Source organism: Myxocyprinus asiaticus, chromosome 8 (assembly GCF_019703515.2).
Source record: "Myxocyprinus asiaticus isolate MX2 ecotype Aquarium Trade chromosome 8, UBuf_Myxa_2, whole genome shotgun sequence".
Classification (NCBI taxonomy): domain Eukaryota; kingdom Metazoa; phylum Chordata; class Actinopteri; order Cypriniformes; family Catostomidae; genus Myxocyprinus; species Myxocyprinus asiaticus.
In genome coordinates, this window is record NC_059351.1 from 22,490,222 (window position 1) to 22,511,782 (window position 21,561).

Below are 21,561 nucleotides of genomic sequence, written 5' to 3' on the forward strand. Positions count from 1 at the left end.
TTTGGTGATTTTTAAAGTGTTGTTCATCACAATAATTATCAACATGTTTCACTAATGTTTGACAACCACAAAGGGTTTGAATATATTTTGTAATCATTTTGAATACATTTAACACTGTTATTATTTTGTTATACATTGATTTTGATCTCTTTTTTTTTTTCATCTTGCATTTGGTATAATAATAATAATAATTTGTTTAATTTATATAGCACCTTTCCAGAGCTCAAGGACACTTTACATTCTCAAATTTAGTACAGTTATGTAACTAAATATGTTAAATACCATGTTCTCATTTATTTTTGTGTGTAGTATGCATGCATAAAGTTGTCATTCAGCTGATGTCAAAGTGCTTGACATTACAACTATTACAGGGACAGTCCACATGGAGTAATCTAAGGTTAGATGCCTAGTTCACGGCATGGGCACAAAGGTAATATCTCCTGGACCACTTCTTAGTGTGTTTGAACCTGCAGCTCTTCTTTTTTCAGAAGACCTGACAACTCCCAACAACAAATATAGCTTTATAGAGTAATATAGAAATATAGTGTCATTCTGCAAAATAGAAAAAAAAATAATAAAATGAATAAAAAAAACATCTTGGTGGGTAGTGAGTTTGTGTGGGTAGAGTTGTTGAAACATTTCATATTTTACCACCAAACAAGGAAATTGCCCATATTTCTGTTATACAGACTTTTTTACACTTTCACCCAAAACTCCTGCTCTATTCTCAATAGCCTCGTTAACACATCATGCAACCAGATAAATAACAGGAAAATTGTTGGGTTCCCTTTGCCGGTAAATGTACCAAATGTGCTGTTCACACATCCCATCGATATGAATATTTATAGCTAATGATACAACTTCTCATTAGGGGAAATTGCCAGAGCAAAATTGACCAGCATTTTCAAAAAGGTTGTGTTCACACATGACCTCTGATCTGAAAAATGCAGTACATTTCCTGGAAAAGGCTGTATGTGTGAAAGGGGCTAATGTGTCTGAAACTCTTCAAAGTGAATAAAAGACATATCAACTATTCAAAGATTTTAATTACTAATAAAATTATCATTAGAGTTCATCTTCCTGAACTAAATTAGTTTGATAAAGAATAAGCATCTAGATTTCACCTGGGCCTTTTTATGACTGACAAATGCATTTACAGGGGGTGAAGTTACATCCTAATATGCGGGGCATTCTAGGGTTAAAATTTTTTTTTTATATTTTACCTCGTTTTCCCTAAAAAGTGTGCTAGTGCCATCTTTCTTTAAAATAAATGCCACTTTTGTTATCTAATGCAATGACATTTAGACATTTATACTGTAACCATGGCTTAACTGTCAAAATCTGTTTGGGGCCACTGTAGTTTCAATGTTTACTGTGACATTCTATTTCTATACAGGGGTCAGTAGTTCAGATTTGTACTTGCCTTGCTAACATGTTCACTGACCCCATCACAAAAAAAAATTGCATTTTCAGCAATGCATTTTGTGTGCAAGGAATTTATATTTTTTAGTTCAATGTTGTTTTCTTTACCAAAAAAACTAGCTTTGCTAGAAAATGATGCAAAACGTTACTGATTTTATGAATTTATTTTTAAAATTATTCTCACAATTTTGACAAAACCTAATCTGCTTTAGCCAAGTAAATAACAGTACCTTGGCAATAGGGCTAGGTGATATGGTCAAAAATATTATCACAATATTCGATCATATTGTTCGATATCGATATTTATCACGATATACATTTGTACATTGCACTTTTCTTTTTCTTTTTTTTTTTTTTTTCAAGTTGGCAGAAGATGAATAATAAATAATCGTAAACAGTAAAAATAGTCTCTACAAAACTGCATTGGGGGCCCAGAGTCAGCCAAAGCAGTGGGGTCTGAGGGATCTTCTACCAAAATATTTAAATATTTTATAAAGTTTGTCAATCGAGTGTAGTTGAATATGAATGTTAAAAGATCATCTGTTCGTTTTGAAGCATAATGACAGCAGTCCAGTATTTGTTTGAATATTTTTACATTCAAATAATATATTTTTATATTACTTTACATTCAGATACCCAAGTATGGAGGCATAGAATCCCTTGTGACAGAGGAATGATACTGTGGGGGGTTCAGGGGTATCCCCTGAGAGAAAAATTTTCAAAATGTAAAAGTCTGAATGGACCATTTTTATATTTTCATTAAAGTGAGCTAATACTTCAACTAATACTTTGTCTTTCCTTGCCAGAGATGACGACATCTGATTAATTTTCACAAAATTAGAACATAAACGTATTTGTTTATTATTAAAGGCTTGTAAAATGTTGATTAATAAAGCTAAATTTAGAAGGGAAAAAAACGTTATGGTCTAAAGGCGCTCTGGAACCACGTTAAATTATGGGGCGCCTCATGTCTACTCAAATGCAGGGAAAAGTGGATGAAGACGCGCATGGAGAGGGACATCGCATAAATGAAGTGGTGCTAGAGAAAAATATTCAAGAATACAGCGGAGCTGGTGTACACAGCACTGTTGTTTTGTCGCCCTGCTCACTAGAGACGATGAAAGGGCACAACCATCGTCATGAATTCTTGCGGTAATGAAGGAATCAATCTGGGGCCTGGACCCGGATCGTGGTGATTGGCGTAGTCTAATCGTTAGCAAGGCAGCTAACGTTGGTAACTTGGCACAGTCTGAGAAAGCCAAACTGCTTGCATTTTTTGTGACAAGAACCTGATCGTTTAGATGTAGAACATAGGTTAAATATTGAAAATTACTCAAAAGCTTATCATCATGGATTGTTTTCGCATTAAATATTGAGATTGTTTTCATTGCCCAGCCCTACTTGGCGACTAGTTTAAATTAGCAGAATTCATAACAACAATGTTGAACACATCACTTTAATTCAAATGTTTATGTTTGCAAGGTACAAAAACATATAGAAGATCAGCACAAGATTTTGTGAAAACAAGCTTACTAGATCTAACAGAAGCTCACTATTATTTCAGACAAATTACATTTGCATGAAGCCAGATCACTGCTCAATCCCACTCATTCTGTTTGGAGAGTATTTGAAGAATGTTCTGGGCAAGCTGGCTGCAGCATGGCATTTGTTTTTGCAAGCAACTTGTGTTCAGGACATACTGCATTCTACTCTGTCCAAACAGTAGTTACAAAATGGGTTTTAAGACAGCAGTTTGGGAACTTTTTAGTGTAGAGCAAAAATGCACAGGGCAGTATTCTGGCATGAAGAAAATTATTCATTCAAAATTGGAAATTCTGTGAGTAAATGAAGACAGAATAATTTTTCAGAACTGATTCACTTAAATTATTTGGTTTTCCCTGCGCTTCATGAGAGAGAAAGAGGATGGTTTAGGTGAGCGCTTTGTATTACTCTCTTGAATGTTTCAATCCTATCAATAGTATTAATCTCTCATGCGCATGTGACAAATGTGTAGCACTACTAACTGGAAAAAGTAGCTTGTTAATGGAAAAGCCACACTACTGTGAAAATAGCTGAGCTACTGTAAGGCTACTGAAAAAGTATGGTAATTTAGTAGCATCATTACTTTTAGTTACTACTGCCCGACTCTGGAGGCTAAGTGTTGCAAAATCAATGTGTTTTCAACCAGAAATGTATTAGTTTAGATGTGGCCTGGAATGGCCTCCACTGAAAACGGGCACCTTCGAAAATGCTCTCTAGTACTACATACAATGTATGAAACAATGAAGTTTGCAAACTGAAAACAATTGTAAATCAGTTGTGACAAAATGTAGTTATGCATTTTGCATTTACAGGGCAGAATTGCCCTTTAACAAGGAACAACCTATGGTTTAGATCAAACCTTCACCACCTACCCCATCCTCTAGATAACCTGCTTACCTGTGCTGAAAGTCGAAGTCCATTTCTCTGTGCATGCGCCACTGCATCTCCCACCAGTCCATGCACTCCCAAAAGCACCTGTTCCAGGTCCTGGGTTCCATGCATGCGGGTGGAAACATTTTCTAATGAGCGCACAAACTCCCTCCAATGGGAATCCACCTCGGCCAGGCTGGCTAGACACCCTCTGAACACATTGAGGCAGTAGCCCATGCAGGGCTTGCTAGCGGTCATGCCCTGGCAGTGCGGGCAGTAGTTCATCCGTAGTAAGCCACGTCTACATTCGCGACTAAGCTGAACATGGTTGGTAGTGTTGATGACCTCTACGCCCAAGTGAAGAGCTTGAAGAAACACCCGGCCGGGCAACGAGGCATGGGAGATGTGTGCGGCGAGGCGGCCCGGGGCCCCGCCATAAGGCGCCAGGTCCCGAGAGGCCGCGCGGACGCATTCCGCGTATGCAGGAGCCAAGCGGGAGAGACCTGGCTCGACCAATTGCTCGTAAACAAGAGGGAAGAGGGCATCGAAAAAACGTTGTGAAGCTTCTTCCAGGCTGAACTCAGAACCCAACACGAAGAGGCCAATGTCCGTGAAGAACTCACCAACAGGGGGCGCCGCATGATTGGCCAGATCTCTGTAGGTGTGTAGGAGGACAGCATGGGTGTGGTTTTCCGCCTGACGCACCAAAGACTCGACAGTTTCTGGAGGAAGAAAAACATAATTAGAGAGACAGATCAAGGAATTATTCTGAATTATCGCTTATTTGTTTTGCTCAAAGTCAATATTTGCAACCCATTTTCTTTCATAATCATACATTTTTCATGTCAAACAGATGTTCAGAAAAAAGAATATAGGGCAACTAGATAAAAAGAACCTTTTTGGTTGACTTGACAAAGCCTTGTGTAAAATAGTTTTAACAGCTTGAAGTTTAAAGATTATACAGGCCTTACAATCAGACAGAAAGTCAGACAAACAAAGCATTACTAAGTGGTTGCAAGGGTGTTTTCGGTTGGCCGGATGGACAGACGGCCGGATCAAAATCACAAATCTATGACTTGAGTTTTGGCCAATTTGAACATTCCGTCACTGGAAGTCTGTGGGATTTTGGGGATATCCGATTGGCCGTTTTGGGCAAACATTAAGTCTAATCAGGTAGAAAAGACATAGCAGCCTGAGTCTGAACTATCTGAAGATCTGTGCCAAGTGGATGTAGTTTTAAAGCTCTAGGAGGAGTTACAACATATAATTTTGGTCTTGGTTTGGGGATTTTGGAAAAACCCTAAACCAAGTCTGTAGAATAACAGACTTTGTCAAGCCAACATAATAATGACTGAAGATCAAGATCACCCTCGAGAGCATCTCCAAGTATCCCAATCGTAATGCTTCTTTTCAATCTGCCAATATTTGCTATTATTGCAGTCAACATTACTGCATTAACCAGCATAAAATTAAAAATGTTCAATTTAAATTTAAATGATCATGCCACCTGGAGGTCAAGTAATTTAAATTATTTGGCCTAAAATAATGGAATTCTCTTTGCATTACTTGGGTCATGTGGATTCAGATGTGTCCAGCTTTTTTCAATGTTGTCCATATTGTCTCTGCACCATTTTGAAGTTTGTTCTAAACTTCTGCATCATTACAAAGCCTTGGTGTATTTAAACAACCCCTTTTTTATGTCATGCTGACTTGAAAATTTCTTGCAATTATTGAAACGAAAAGTTTCAAGTACTATGCTAGTTTGATATCATTCAATATACCTACGGTATTTGAATAAAAATGTCATAAAATTGGTGGCTTTCTTGAAATATCAAGCGCTGCATTGCCCAACCTTTCAAAAGGGGGCCCTGGTAGTATGCTTGAGTCTGAAAAATCACGCTACAAAAATAAGTCTCTTCCCTTTGAAAGCAGCAAAGCAGAGAATGGCCATTCCTGCAGGCTAGCCCAATATTAAATACTTTTGTATCTGTCTGCAAAGAGATCTAAAGAGCTTCCTGAGTCCAGACAGAGCGAGGCATCAGAGCCGGCCGCGGTCTCCCTCGGCGATGAGCTCCCGCAGATAGAAAGAGTGAAAGTAGTACATAAGACGGAGAGAAAGCTTGAAGATACAAGGATGCATTGATCCCTTGAAGCACTTTAAATATCTCACTTTAAAGAGCATAGAGCACATAGTCTTTTTTAATCTCTATCACTGTTTGATGCCTAAAATCAACTTGGGGTATGTTAAACACTCAGCACTAATTAAAATGTAATGTATACACAACTGACTCAGCGAACATTACGTTGGAAATGTGCATTGTGTTCTTAACAACAGATCTATTGTAGTCATAATAGGGTTTCTTCCTTGGGTTTTATTCTGTTTATTGTTCTTGTGAAACAATCAAGTAACTCTCGGACTCAAGCAATATATTTTCATGAATATAAACAAACTAATTTGCTTGAATACAGAGTCAATAATCTATTTTTAAAGGGGTCATATCACAATGAATAAAATGTTCCTTGGTCTTTTGAGATAATAGAGTTTATTGTATTATAAAAACATAATGTAACTTAAAGAACTAAGAAAGGCCATTTATTGAAACTGAGCTGCAAAAACATCTCATTTGAGTCTTCTGAAATTTTTGATGTCAGATTTTTTTTTTTTGTGTGTGTGTGCAATAAATAAAAAAATACTACCATTATAAGTGGACATCAAGGGAAAAATTAACTATAAAAAATGAGATGTGACCCTTTTTCAAATTAGAAAATTAAAAATAATAGTAATTGTAATCATATTGAATTATTTACAAAATAAAATAAAATAAAATAGAGCTATATTATGACCTTTCTTTTGGAAAATAAGGAGGACAAACATAAGTCTTTACTGTGAAGGACAAGGAAGACAGACAGGGAGACAAAGGAATGGACAGATAAGCAGACGTAACCTGATGCCTGTTTACAGGATTAACTTCACAGGACATTCAATTTCCTGTTTCATTCTTTTGTCTGTGGACAGAGCAAGACATGCAGAGTTTGCAATATCCTTGCCACGCTTTTTACAAGCCCCTAAAACTACATAAGGGAAAACAATCTGCACAGAGATCCTGCATCCCCTCTTATACAACGCCAACATGAAGCGAAGTAGAAACATTGTAAAATGTTGTAACATACACATAATATACAGTAGATATACATAATATACTAATATATATATATATATATATATATATATATATATATATATATATATATATATATATATATATATATATATATATATATATATATATATATATATATATATATATTTTTTTTTTTTTTTTTTTTTTTTTGCATTGCTGCCCATTAACTATTTTTCTAAAATGCACAGCCTAATCTGGAATGCCAATACAATCACTGCTAATGCTAGCCATGATTTGTGTTATTTGATCAACATGATTACTAATATTTACATCCTCAACAATTTAACACAGCCTACATCCAAATCCTGACCAGAATCACATTTTTCCATGTGTATAAAAGGAGGATGTCACTTTCATAGAAATATTCCTGACATTCAACAAGGACACAATTAATGCACAAAAGAACATAAGACAATTTATCTATTATTTTAATTCATTGCGTATAGCCATTTACACAACACTAACTTCTTATTAGTCTTTGTTTATACTGATGTTGCTTAACAGGGTATGGACTATATAATAGGACGCAGATGGTGCAATAACTGTAGAAGAACCTCCAAATTAAATTGCACTTGACCCAGCCCATTAGCGCTTCGCACGCGCAACTTTGCCAACCCACTTGCGCCTAGACTTAGCGCATGCTAGCATGAAAAAAACAAAACTTCATGGCCATGCCCACTGACTTTGGGCATATATATTATAGTGCTCTTAAAATAGGGCCCTAGCTAACACATTTTAATTTCATAACAATATTCCATCAAATTGAATTAAATAACAAAATAAAACAAAACAAATCAAAAATAAAAATAAATATACAAAGTTTTATCAATTTAATTTAGTTAAAAATTAAGTGACATTCAACAAAATAAAATAAAAAGAAAACAAAATTTTTTAAGTTTTATTAATTTAATTTTGTTAAATTACACATCAATTTGATGGAATTTTGTTACGAAATTGAATTGATTAATTGATGCATAAATCATAAAAACTATTATATTTATTATATTATTTATTAAACAATATATATATATATATATATATATATATATATATATATATATATATATATATATACACACACACACACACATACACATACACACACACACAACCGGTCAAAAGTTTTGAAACACTTACTCATTCTTTATTATACTTTTTTTTTTTCCACATTTTAGAATAATAGTAAAGTCAGAAAAACTATGGAATAACATAAATGGAACTATGGGAATTATGTTATGACTAAACAAAATCCAAAATAAATCAAAACTGTGTTATATTTTAGCATCTTCAAAGTAGTCACCCTTTGCCTAGAATTTTCAGACATGTACTCTTGACATTTTCTCAACCAACTTCTTGAGGTATCAACCTGGGATGCTTTTTAAACAGTATTGAAGGAGTTCCCATCTATGTTGGGCACTTATTGGCTGCTTTTCTTTATTATTTGGTCCAAGTCATCAATTTTAATTACATTTTAGTTTTATAATGAAATAAATTAATACGGTGGCACAATTATATTTTTGTCAACAAAACTAATTTCAAACATTTAAGCATATGCCTTCAGATCAAAATATTTTTAAGATCATGAGAAACATTTCAGTCAAGTGTTTTGACCGGTAGTGTATATATCTATATATATATACAGGTGCATCTCAATAAATTAGAATGTCGTGGAAAAGTTCATTTTTTTCAGTAATTCAACTCAAATTGTGAAACTCGTGTATTAAATAAATTCAATGCACACAGACTGAAGTAGTTTAAGTCTTTGGTTCTTTTAATTGTGATGATTTTGGCTCACATTTAACAAAAACCCACCAATTCACTATCTCAAAAAATTAGAATATGGTGACATGCCAATCAGCTAATCAACTCAAAACACCTGCAAAGTTTTCCTGAGCCTTCAAAATGGTCTCTCAGTTTGGTTCACTAGGCTACACAATCATGGGGAAGACTGCTGATCTGACAGTTGTCCAGAAGACAATCATTGACACCCTTCACAAGGAGGGTAAGCCACAAACATTCATTGCCAAAGAAGCTGGCTGTTCACAGAGTGCTGTATCCAAGCATGTTAACAGAAAGTTGAGTGGAAGGAAAGAGTGTGGAAGAAAAAGATGCCGGCTTGAGACTCAGATTGGGAATTAAAACACATGGTAGAACTGTGAGTTTTTACACTGTAGATCAGTAGAGGGCAGCGCTGCTGCAGAGATGCGCTGCTGAAAACACTGTCAAGAGTATTTGAGGATGATGTTCCAGCCACATCGGCGTAAAATTGCCGCTGGAGAACTGTTAACAGAACCAAAAGTCACGTAGATCATATGATTCTTGTATTTTTTAAAGAATGGAACCAGTTCTGAACAAGAACCGGTTCTCGGATCCCAACCCTAATGGTAACTCAAATAACCACTCTGTACAATTGTGGTGAGAATGCTATTCTGAGACGCGGGTTGGCACTGTTTTGGAGGTACGAGGGGGACCTACACAATATTCGGCAGGTGGTATTAATGTTGTGGCTGATCGGTGTATATGTATATATATGTGTATATATATATATATATATATATATATATATATTTATACAGGGTTGGGGAGTAACAAAATGTAACGGGATTAAGTATTTAAAATACAAAATATAAGTAACTGTATTCCACTACAGTTACAATTTAAATCATTGGTAATTAGAACACAGTTACATTCAAAAAGTATTTTGATTACTGAAGAGATTACTTTGCATTTTATTGTCATTTGTTTCATTTTATATTTAGTCCTTTCAGATGGAAAACATTTATAAATCTAAATGATGCAATCCAAAGTGCATTTGAACAGCGGTGAAACACTTTCTTATGATTATGTTACATTCATACGAGCAGACAGAAAAGTAAGTCTGAAGAAAATTTGGAGCAGAAGAAATAGAAATAAACCTTGTATAAATTGTCAGCTTTACGCTAAGCTAAAATGCTATTTCTAGACATTTTTCTTGAACGTTACCAGGCAAGATCATATTTGTTTATCAAGAAAATTCACGTTGGATTATAATTTCTTTTTTTTTTCTAGTAAGACTTTTGATATTAGGGCAAAAATCGTATTCTTGATCATACATTTTGCATTGTTTTAAATGTAAAAATATCTAAAAATCCTTAAAACAAGATCAATTTGATTTATCTTGTTTTAGAAACAACACTGCATAAGATATTTCGGTTTTTCAGAGAATGTATTTTTAACGTGTATTTTGTCTTACTGTACTGGCAGAGTTTTTAAAAGTCAAAACAAGTGAAAAAAAATCTACCACTGCTGAAGAAGTAATCAAAGTATTTAGAATACGTTACTGACTTTGAGTAATCTAACGGAATATGTTACAAATTACATTTTACAGCATGTATTCTGTAATCTGTAGTGGAATACATTTCAAAAGTAACCCTCCCAACCCTGTGTGTGTGTGCATATATATATATATATAATCTCAAGGATGACTGGAGGAAAAGCATTCAGACGGGTGAGAGATTACCCTAAAACTTCCCTTTTGTCAGTATAAGAGCCGACCACATCATGTGCCAGTCATGGGTTTTGCAGCAAGTGTGGGATGAACGATATCATGGTATACTTTGAGGTTCCTTACATAAACATTTATATACCATGGTATATGAATATCATAATCATTCAATTCCATGGTATACAGCAAAGTACCATGGTATTACCATGGTCCTTACATGTGGTTTACCATATTTTTTGACAAGTATGAAATATATTACAGTACCATTTAAGTACCATGGCTTTTTGGACATATACCACTGTAATACCAACGTATCCTTTGAATTACTCTACAGTACCATTTAAGTACCATAGCATGTGAATATGGCAATCATTCAGGACCATGGCATAATCAAAGTATCATGGTATTACCATGTTTTTGGACATGGTACCATGTTAATACCATGGTATACTTTAAGGTACCTTACATTACATTTATATACCATAGTATATTAATATGGTAATAATTAAATACCACGGTAGCAAGGTACCATGTTTAAAAAGTAGTTTTACCATGTTTTGGGGGTATCTTACAGTACAGAATTACCATGTCTTTTTGGACATGTACCATGGTAATACCATGGTACTGTTTACCTTACAGCACCATGGTGTTTGAATATGGTAATCAATCAGTACTATGGATTTATTAAAGCAATATGGTATTACAATGGCTTCTTAGGTATGGTAACACAACACTATTTGAAATTCTTTACAGTACCTGATAACTACCACTGAATACTATTAATCAAAATACCATGCAGCTGCCGTCTTATACCATCAATGAACCATTATACAGCCAAAGTCCTTTGTAAGTGACGTCATCTGTCATAACCATCTTCAGAAGAATTGCCTTTAAAAACAACTGTATTTTCAGCCCTGATAACACCCTGTACAACTTATTGCGGGTTACGAGAAACTCTGGGTATCGAGCTGTGATTTGTGTGAAAGGATTAGGGGTTTTGGAAACGTTTGGTCTTGGCCAACGACTGAGGTTTCCACAAGGATTAGACGCAGCTCATTGGTTGGTTGGTTGAGGCAGGTCACCAAATATTTTACCAAGCCGCATTAATGAGTATTTCTTGCTCAAAGAGACTTTGTCAGTCAGAGTATGTGTAGGGTACAATGGGGCTAAAGACACACCTTAAGGAAAATGAACTTTTTTTATCTGGTTAAAAAGTGTATCAAGATTGAAAAAATAAATGTATTTTTTAATCTAATATTGATGGAGCAACACAATAAGTATGAAAATAATAATGAAAGCTTCGATTCAATTTTTTTTACTTTTTTTTAATTTTTTTAGGGTGATGCAGCCTTTAAAGTACTGTAGTAGTTTTTGTTGCTGTTTTGTGTTTTGGGGGAAAAAAAATACAAAGTATCTTTTACCCTTGGAGGCCTTTAGCCCTGTATCAATTCAAGTGTGATCACATTTCCCTCTAGACATGCGTTCTGGTCCTGTGGAAACCAGAGGACCACAAAGGAAGCCTATTTTGGGGCCACTTTATGGACATTTCAGCAGGAAACTGGAGTTCACACGTGCCAACAAGTTCAACAACACTTCCAGTTTCGACCACTGGGGGCAGTGATTAAAATTTTGGTAAGCACAGACTGATTTCCACAGCAGAGCTTTCGACCACTTTACCATATCCAAAAACTATGATAATGCCATCATACTCAACAAAAATCTACTTTGCAATTGTGGTTAAGAACAGGGTATCTTCATTATTAATATTACTTTTGCCTTTGTCTTACTCCATCACTTTCCTGAGGCAAACAATTAGCATGATAGCAGGATAACCGCAGGTTTTAGGCCTCCAACATTTGCTCTGGAGCCTGGCCGACAGCTTCAAAGTTTTCTGCTGATGCCTTCAAGAGGAAATGCCTCGGGTAACCCCTCGAAGATTTCTGGATTAGATCAAACTAAATTGTGACAAAAATGCTAAATCATCAGAACTGAGATTAAGTCAGCATCAGTGTGTGATGGGTTATTTGTTTTTTTTAGGGAAGACATTTGGTGTCACCTCAGATTGGAACTATATGAATGCTTCGGATCGGGATGCCAAATAAGAGACGGCTATGAGAAACACTTAAGAAGAGCTGTGGCATGCTGAGTTGTAGCAATCTCGAATTTGTATATCACATGGCTATTTAATTTTTTTATTTTCAACTGGCTGAGTCACTGGGAACCATGGAGAGTGCCACACATATTTACTAAACAGCATTCTTTTTCTCTCTGTGCAGTTCCGTATAAATTCAGGGCCAAATTATGAGCTGGCACCAAGAGAAATATTGCTAACAATTCCAACTGGGAAACCCATCTTTGACAACTTTGAACAATTAAGAACTAAATCAAAGTTCTATGGATTTTAGTCTGTCTGTTAGCCTTGAGTTCATCTAGTGTACTCCTTAATAGTAACAAACAAACTTGTTGTCAATATACCAGTCCTGCCAGGATTTTGTTGCACTCTTTCTTGATTATTGCTGCCCAAATTGACTTTGCTGTGGCTTTATTTGAAAATTGTGATGCCATATGACACGTTTTTTGTTGTTGTTTTGAGTGAGAATGCACAAATAATTTGTACATGTGTTGTACATGGTAGTGGATGAGCTCCAGTGTTTTGTATCTGGCTGGATGATCATGTATTTGTGTAAAAAACACTGCAGCATAGACACAGCTCATTACCCTTAGAGACAGTGCTTGCAAATTAGCCGTCTGATTAGCATTACACTGCTTGGGTACTTGAAATTATGCCTCTTAATGGCAGAGATGCCTTGTATCAAGTGCTTTTTTATCTTCTAATGCAGAGTACACATCCAATGCAGAAGTAATCTTTACAGGTGGCCTTTGCTAGAACAATACATCAACGCCAGACACCCGTATGAATAATGCATGAGCTGCCCTAATGCATTGTGCAACAGATAAAGGGCATGACCACAGCAAATACAGAAAATATCTTTACTCCAGGCTTCATACAGACAGTTGACATGATGTTTGCAAGGCCTTGCAACCAGGTAGGTTGGTGCTATCTTACCAAGCATGACGTCAGGACCGTTTCCACCGAAAAAGTGCATTCAACGGACATATTTCCAAAGACGTTTTATAAATACCATAGTGCACGTGCAAGGAAAATATCCTTTTATTTAATATTTTATTTTATTATTTTTAGTTTTATTTAACTCTACAAACAATATATGACTGGACAAATTTTTTAAAAGTCAAATAGGCTGTTGAAGGACAACTGATTGTTTAATGTCAAAATAAGTGAACGCTACAAAATAGAGACAGGCTTGGTTATCACTTTTCTGGATGCAGAACTGTTTTTAAGTATTTATTTTTCATTTTTACACAGACCAATTTGCAAATTAATCAGAGCGATTTGTGAACCATTTTGACAAATTCATAGAGAAGAACTGGCTCAAAAGAAATATTGACTGGCAAACAAGAATCACTCTGGCATGAGCAGATTTTTTACTCGGCACACAAGCAAATGTCTAGCTCATTAAATATTTTAAAGTAGAGGAAAATATATATATTCTTTACAAAAATGTTAGATTTCATTCATTTCCATGACTTCAATGCCAGGCCTGGAAAACGCAATTTATTTGGAGGGCTCTTAAAAGCATGAAATGGACTAACATTTTACCTTGTCTGCTGACTTTGATTTCATTACTCAGAATAGTCAGTGACTGGCTTAAAAAAACAAAACAAAAAAAAAACATTAATTTATTTATATATATGTGTATACATATACACACACACATATACATATACACACACACATATATATATATATACCTTGTTGTTTGGAATGAAGGAGCTGAAAAACTAAGATAGCTTTGTGGTTTTATCAAAAAAGGAAAGTCATTTTGAGGTTTTTGATAAAAGATTACCAAGATGAATGTTATTTTATTCCTATTTAAAATTTGCACAATAATGTGCAGGTTGCACATTAAGAAAGAAAACAAGGTCGATTTTATTTTCATGTTGACTAATGCAAAAACTAAGATGAGCTACAAAAGACAAACAGGCTTGGTTATGGCTTTCCTTTTTCCGACAACTTGTTTTACAACATTTAGATACACAGAACTTGAGGCAAGCACTTCACATAAGCGTACACATCCTCCAACATTCATTATTCATACTGAAGAACTGCCCTATCAGAGATGCATTGTCCTCCCAGCTGTTTTTCTGACATCTTTGTCCATTATAGCACAATCATAAATGCATTTCATCCTATTTTGTCTGGCTGCTCCCTGTCGTATGAAACTGCTCGGCTGCTAAAAGGCTTTCCCAGACCCCATTCTTATCCCTGCCCCCCCCCCCCCCCCCCCCCCATAATTGTAGCATTCCTCATTTTCAATAATGCTAAGTAATCCAGTTAGGTATGACAGCATATTATTTAATGCAGCTATGAGGCATGGCGCAGCATTGCTCGCAGGGTTAGTTTGAGTTTCTGTGGCGGTCTGGAATGCTTAAGCCAGGGGACGATGTTTGAACGCAGGAACTATGTTTATGTATTTGCGATTGAGGACATTTAATTAGCCTTGGTGAGAACCGCTAATATGTGAACACAGGTCCAAGGATAAATAGGATTAGAAAAAAAACCTTGACAATTTTGTTCCCTATGGTTGATTTAAAGGTTCACCAAAAAATGAAAATTCATCATTTAGTCATACTCATGTTGTTCCAAACCCATATGACTTACTTTCTTACAGGGATAACATAACATTCTGCCTAACAACAAGAGATGTTAGGCAGAATGTAAGTCTCAGTCACCTTTCACTCTCATTGCATATTTTTTTTTTTTTCCCAGAGTGTCTATTTACACTAAGTGCAAATAGCCCATCTTGTTGGCAGAGCCTATTTACACTAACTCCGCCCACCACTGCTCAGACCAAACTCAAGACATCCATGACAGATTTATTTGGGGTCAACTACTGATCAAATGTCAGATGAAGGCGGGCATATTTGAATTTTTCACAATGGGACAGAGACATAAAACTGGTTAACGGGGGCATGCTGAGTGACTCCAGCCAGGTCTCTTAAGCAACCAAATTGGCCTGGTTGCTAGGGAGGGTAGAGTCACATGGGGTAACCTCCTCGTGATCGCTATAACGTGGTTCATTCTCGGTGGGGCGCTTGGTGAGTTGAGTGTGGTTGCCGCAGTAGATGGCATGAAGCCTCCACACACGCTATGTCTCCATGGCAACGCGCTCAACAAGCCACGTGATAAGATGCGTGGGTTGATGGTCTCAGACGCGGAGGCAACTGGGATACGTCCTCCGCCACCCGGATTGAGGCGAATCACTACCCGACCACGAGGATTTAAAAGCACATTGGGAATTGAGCATTCCAAATTGAAAAAAAAAAAAAAAAATTGTTAACGGGTTAGACATTTAGTGGATTAAGATATTGGATAACTAGCGCTCCAATAGTCTGGTGGAAACACAGGATTTTACAACAAACTGCACCCTCGTATGCAGCTGTTGTAGCTCTGGGTGTAATGACTGTATGTGTATGTGTTGTCACGCTGGAGATCCAGGTTCAGATCCCACCCCTTGACATACTTAATATTTCCTATAATACAACTAATAGTAATAAATAAATGTAATTCCTCACAGTGATTTTGTCATAGTGAAGGTCGAGATTTGAGAGAAGGATCTGATCTGGATAAAATTAACCATGGTTTTACTGTAGTAATATTGTAGTAACCATGTTTTTTGGTAGAAACTATAGTTTTGATGTAATAACCATGGTGTTACTACAGTAACATGTTGTTAATAGTAGTTAATAGTAACCATGTTTAATTTTGTGGTTACTATGATTTTACTAGAAAAAATACCATGGTGATACTATGGTTACTGAGGTAAAACCATGGTTAATTTTGTAAGGTAGGGTTAGGGGTAGGTGTTGTGTGTCTGTGGGACTCCAAATAAACAATAAAAATGATGCGGTAATGCCACTATACTGTATGTTATTATTTAAACAGGGGTGTAAGAGTATCTACCACTATTTGCACTAGTGTGCAAATGGCATCTAACACTATTTGCACTTAATGCAAAGACGATGCTTTTTGTTGCTTTTTACACTTAGTGAAAATAGCATCTGTTGCTATTTGCACTTAATGTAATAGCATCTATCGCTATTTGCTCTTAGTGCAAATAGCCTTATGGAGTGAAAACTGTCTCGAAACCTCCCACAAATGCACGCAACAGATCCATAGACATACACAGCAATCCAAAAAGGCACACAACAGATCTACAATGCACACAGCAATCCACAAAAGCATGCAACAGATCCACACACTAGGGTTGCGCGGTTTACCGGTACTAAGCGCTTTGAGTGCCTAGAAAAGTAATAAATGTAAGGAATTATTACTAACGCAGTATCGCGATACCAAAAAAATTTAAATGGTACGATATCATCTTGTTGCTAAATTCGGTACCATATTACAGTATGCTGTGATTAGCAAAATGATATGAGATGTGACAGTTTTGAAATGAAATCAATGACAAATTGAATATAAAATTAAAAAAAACTCTGGATATGGCCAAATGTGATCATTAAACAGCAGAAGGATGTAATTTAATTAAATAATATACTGTCACATGCACTGCACACTACAGAATGAACAAGAGGTGCCGCTCTGTTCATCTGCTTCACATACACACACACACACACGGGCGCATGCATTCGCACACACTCACACAAACTCAACACATGCTACTGGTTCTTAATTTTCACGCAGTGTGTTTATAGTATAAACGGCTGTTAACACTTAAATGAACAACTCCAGTGCAGAGACTTTATGCAGTTCTTTTAATCAAATCATATTCTGTGTATATTCATAAAAAATCTGAGGCTTTTTATTTGTTGAATATAGTATCGATACCGAGGTACCAGGGCTAGTATCGTACCGAAGCCAAAATTTTGGCATCGGAGCAACCCTACCACACACACACACACACACACACAATCCACAAATCCTTGCAACATCTCCACACACAGCAATCCACAAATGCACGTAACAGATCCACACACACAGTGATCCACAAATGCGCACAACAGATCCACACACAGTGATCCACAAATGCACACAACAGATCCACACGCGCTAACAAATACACATTACAGAATGCACAAGTATTCTGTTATCTATGGTCACAACAACACAATCCACAAATCTTCTATTGGTGTTGTGCCTCGAGAATGTGAATGCGAGTCCGTGAATGTGCTTTTGCTTTTGTGGATACTTCTGAGACTGTTGTTCCGTGGACTTGATTCACAAATGTGCAAGTCTGGATTCAACACTAAGCAAGCTGATCTCCAATATATGAGGTTTGTCCTCTTTATTTATTCGACGCAAAGTGATTACGTGTGTTAAGGTCTAGCCACCTTATTTTGCAACAAGCAGTCGTATTTCGCGGTCACCTGCACAAATTCCCGTGCAATTGGATCAAGGTAATAAATAAGTAGAATAGCACAGAATATAGTGATGTGGGGTTATTGTCTATCACACAAGCACAGGATGTAATATGCATCTAAATAGAGGATGATTTTCTAACAAATGTATTTATAGTAATTAGATCATAAAATTCTTGCCATGTTTTATGTGCACAAACTGGCAGGGCTCTATGGGAGACACGAGAGTTGCTGCATCATCATCAATATCAATATCTCAGCTATCTGTAGGTCCATACAATGCAAGTGAATGGTGGCCAGAATGTGTAAGCTCCAAAAAGCACATAAAGGCAGCATAAAAATAATCCATACGTCTCCAGTGGTTAAATCCATGTCTTCGGAAGTGATATGATAGGTGTGGATGAGAAACAGATAAAAATTAAATATTTTTTTACTATAAATCAACACTTTCACATCTGTAGGTCACATGTGGCGCCTGTTTAGTTTCACTTTAACATCTAAAAGTTAAAGTGGAGATTTATAATAAAAAAGCCAAAAACATAAATATTGATCTGTCTCTCATCCACAGAGCGGAGATATACATTTTTCCTAAAAAAAATAAAAATAAATAAAAAACTTTTTTGTCCCATTCTCTGTTGACCTCTCTCATCAACAAGGCATTTCCATCCACAGAACTGGCACTCACTGAGGTTTATTTGTTTTTGGCACCATACTGTGTAAATTCTAGAGACTGTGAAAATCCCAGGAGATCCGCAGTTACAGAAATACTCAAACCAGCCCGTCTGTCACCAACAATCTTACATGCGATTATCTAATCAGCCAATCGTGTAGCAGCAGTGCAGTGCATAAAATCATGCAGATACAGGTCAGGAGCTTCAGTTAATGTTCACATCAACCATCAGAATTGGGACAAAATGTGATCTCAGTGATTTTGAGTGTGGCATGATTGTTGGTGCCAGTCGGGCTGGTTTAAGTATTTCTGTAACTGCGGATCTATATATACACACACAGTACTGTGCAAAAGTTTTAGGCACTTGGTAAAAATGTTGCATAGTAAGGATGTCTTTAAAAATAATGCCATAAATAGTTTTAATTTATCAATTAATGTCATACAAAGTCTAGTAAACATAAAAAAAGCTGTTGTGCTTGGTGTGACCACCTTTGCCTTCAAAACAGCACCAATTCTCCTAGGTACACCTGGATACAGTTTTTCTTGGTTGTTGGCAGATAGGATGTTCCAAGCTTCTTGGAGAATTTGCCACAGTTCTTCTATCTGTCTCAATTGCTTCTGTCTCTTCATGTAATCCCAGACTGACTCAATACTCAGTGGGGGGCTCTGTGGGGACCATGCCATCTGTTGCAGGGCTCCCTGTTCTTCAATTATATTCTATTTGCAAAAGAAATGTTTAGGAGTCTAAAATGTATATTTCAATAATTGGCACTATAATATAAATAACCATCTTAAGACAAATGTTTTTGTGATGCACCTTATGTGCCTAAGACTTTCGCACAGTACTGAATATAATCATAAAAATTAAAGAGTGCGGCCCTCAAGGGTACAGGAATCCAGCCCCTGACCTTTCTGAAGTTGAGTAGCCCTGCTGTAGGCTATTGCATGTCACTGAATACAGTACATTTTACTTTAAGTATTGTTCATCTTTTAACATCTTTATTCAAGTGTTAAACAAGGACAATGCCAAAAGTATCAATTAACATATCCACGTAGTTAAAAATTAAAGAAAATGTAGAGAAGATGTGGATTGGAATTGAGATTTAAAAACTAGAGAATAGAAAAAAGCCAGTATTGTTCATAGCAGAAATTTTCAGCTAGAGTGAGGTAAAAATGACACAGTATTTGCACTTTTTTTTTTTTATTACTGTTCTTTCCAATAGTTAACTAATATTATTAGCCTACTCATATTATAATTCTTGTCTTTTCTGTATGTAGAACCACACACACACATCTCAACCTATGAATATAGAAAATTAAGAGCTAGTCTTTTCTGATGTAGTGAAACACATTAAAGGATATTTCTAATGACATGAGACTGTTCACTTTACAGTAATTTAGTGGCAATGAACACACACACACACACACACACACACACACACACATTTTTACTGCATCTAAGGGTACGTTTACACGACAACAATGTACTAAAAACGGAAAAGTTTTTCCTTTGCGTTTTTGAAAAGTTTCGCGTACAGATGACAACGTTGTCAAAACGATCCTCGTTCACACGGATCTGCGAAAACAACTAAAAACGCTGTATTATGCATGCCAGGCCAGTAGTTGGCGATGTCACTTTGTAAAGAAACACTACGCGCCTGCGCACATTAACATTCTTCCACAGAGCGGTGAATAAAAACAGTGAAGATGGCGAAAGCATCGAGCAATTTTGTCTGGACGGATGATGAGGTTGCTTTATTACTACAATTACTTTGCTGGAGAAGCGTCAATAAACTCAAAATCTTGAGCAGCACAAACACAGTCCTGTAGTCCACCACTGTAGTTTTGAAAGTCTCGTGCGTGGTTTTGAAGTACTTTTTTTTTTTTATTTAAGCTTTATTTAGTAACAAATCACACAATAATCAAATACAAAATAACAATGACAATAATTGCAAGAAAATCAGTAAAAACATTACAAATAAATAAATAAAATAAACAACAAAATAATACAAAAAAATAAGAACTATATACATAGGGGTACTGAAATCAAATCCATATCTCTAATTGCAAAATAAATACAAAAAACCTTAAAAAGGATAATATTTCAAGGCTTTACAACAATCTATAGTCTTTTTTGCTTTGATGTTCCTTACACCCTCCAATGCTTTAAGATACTGACAAAGCTCAAACTTAAATTGTACAAAACTAGGTGTACTTTTTGACCATCGACATTTATGAATGTGATATTTCCCTAAAATAATAAACAAATTAAGAATGTTTTGAAGTACTCGCGCGCTTGCCTATATACTGAACACGTAATACGCATGCGCACGATGTCATCGTTTTCACGAATTTCACAAATTTGTGTATGTTTACATAGAGACGATAACGGAATAGTTTTCAAAAACGTGCACTTTGAAACCCATTTTCAAAAGTTTGCGTTTTCAGGCCCCAAAACGCCGTTGTCGTGTAAACGAACAGCCAAAACGCATAAAAAGTTTTCCGTTTTTAGTTGAAAATGTTGTCGTGTAAACGGCCCCTAAATTGCACATTGTTTCATCTAGGTAATAAACACAACACACTATTTCCTCCACTATTTTCCTTCTTATAGTCAATAGCTATGTAAATCTCGCATTCAGTAGCCTACGACTTATGAAACATAACCTTTGGAAATAAATCATTTAATAATTGGAGGTTTTGTTTGTTACACATAAAATGCAACAAAGATAGGGGAGATGAGAGGGTAGCAGTCAAACAGACAAGTGTTTTATGCACACATTTTTGCATGACACAAAAGGACGAACACAGAAGTGTCCACTCCGGCAGTGAGAACTGGGCAAAAGCCTGAAAGCCGCATGAGTAGGGTAAGAAAATTATGAATTCAGAAACTCCCGTCTCCACTCGCACCCTCCAGCAATGGATCATGGGCTGTG

At 36.1% G+C, this 21,561-nt stretch overlaps 1 protein-coding gene across 3 annotated transcripts in view; it reads right to left on the reverse strand.

Annotated features, from left to right (window-relative positions):
- Window positions 1–21,561, reverse strand: part of LOC127444922 (glypican-5-like) — a 339,370-nt gene that overhangs the window by 227,700 nt on the left and 90,109 nt on the right. For all 3 annotated transcript variants that reach the window (XM_051704584.1, XM_051704586.1, XM_051704585.1), the window contains exon 3: window positions 3,862–4,556. In XM_051704584.1, coding sequence (XP_051560544.1) covers window positions 3,862–4,556 — 695 coding nt within the window. The remainder of the gene's footprint in view (window positions 1–3,861; window positions 4,557–21,561) is intronic.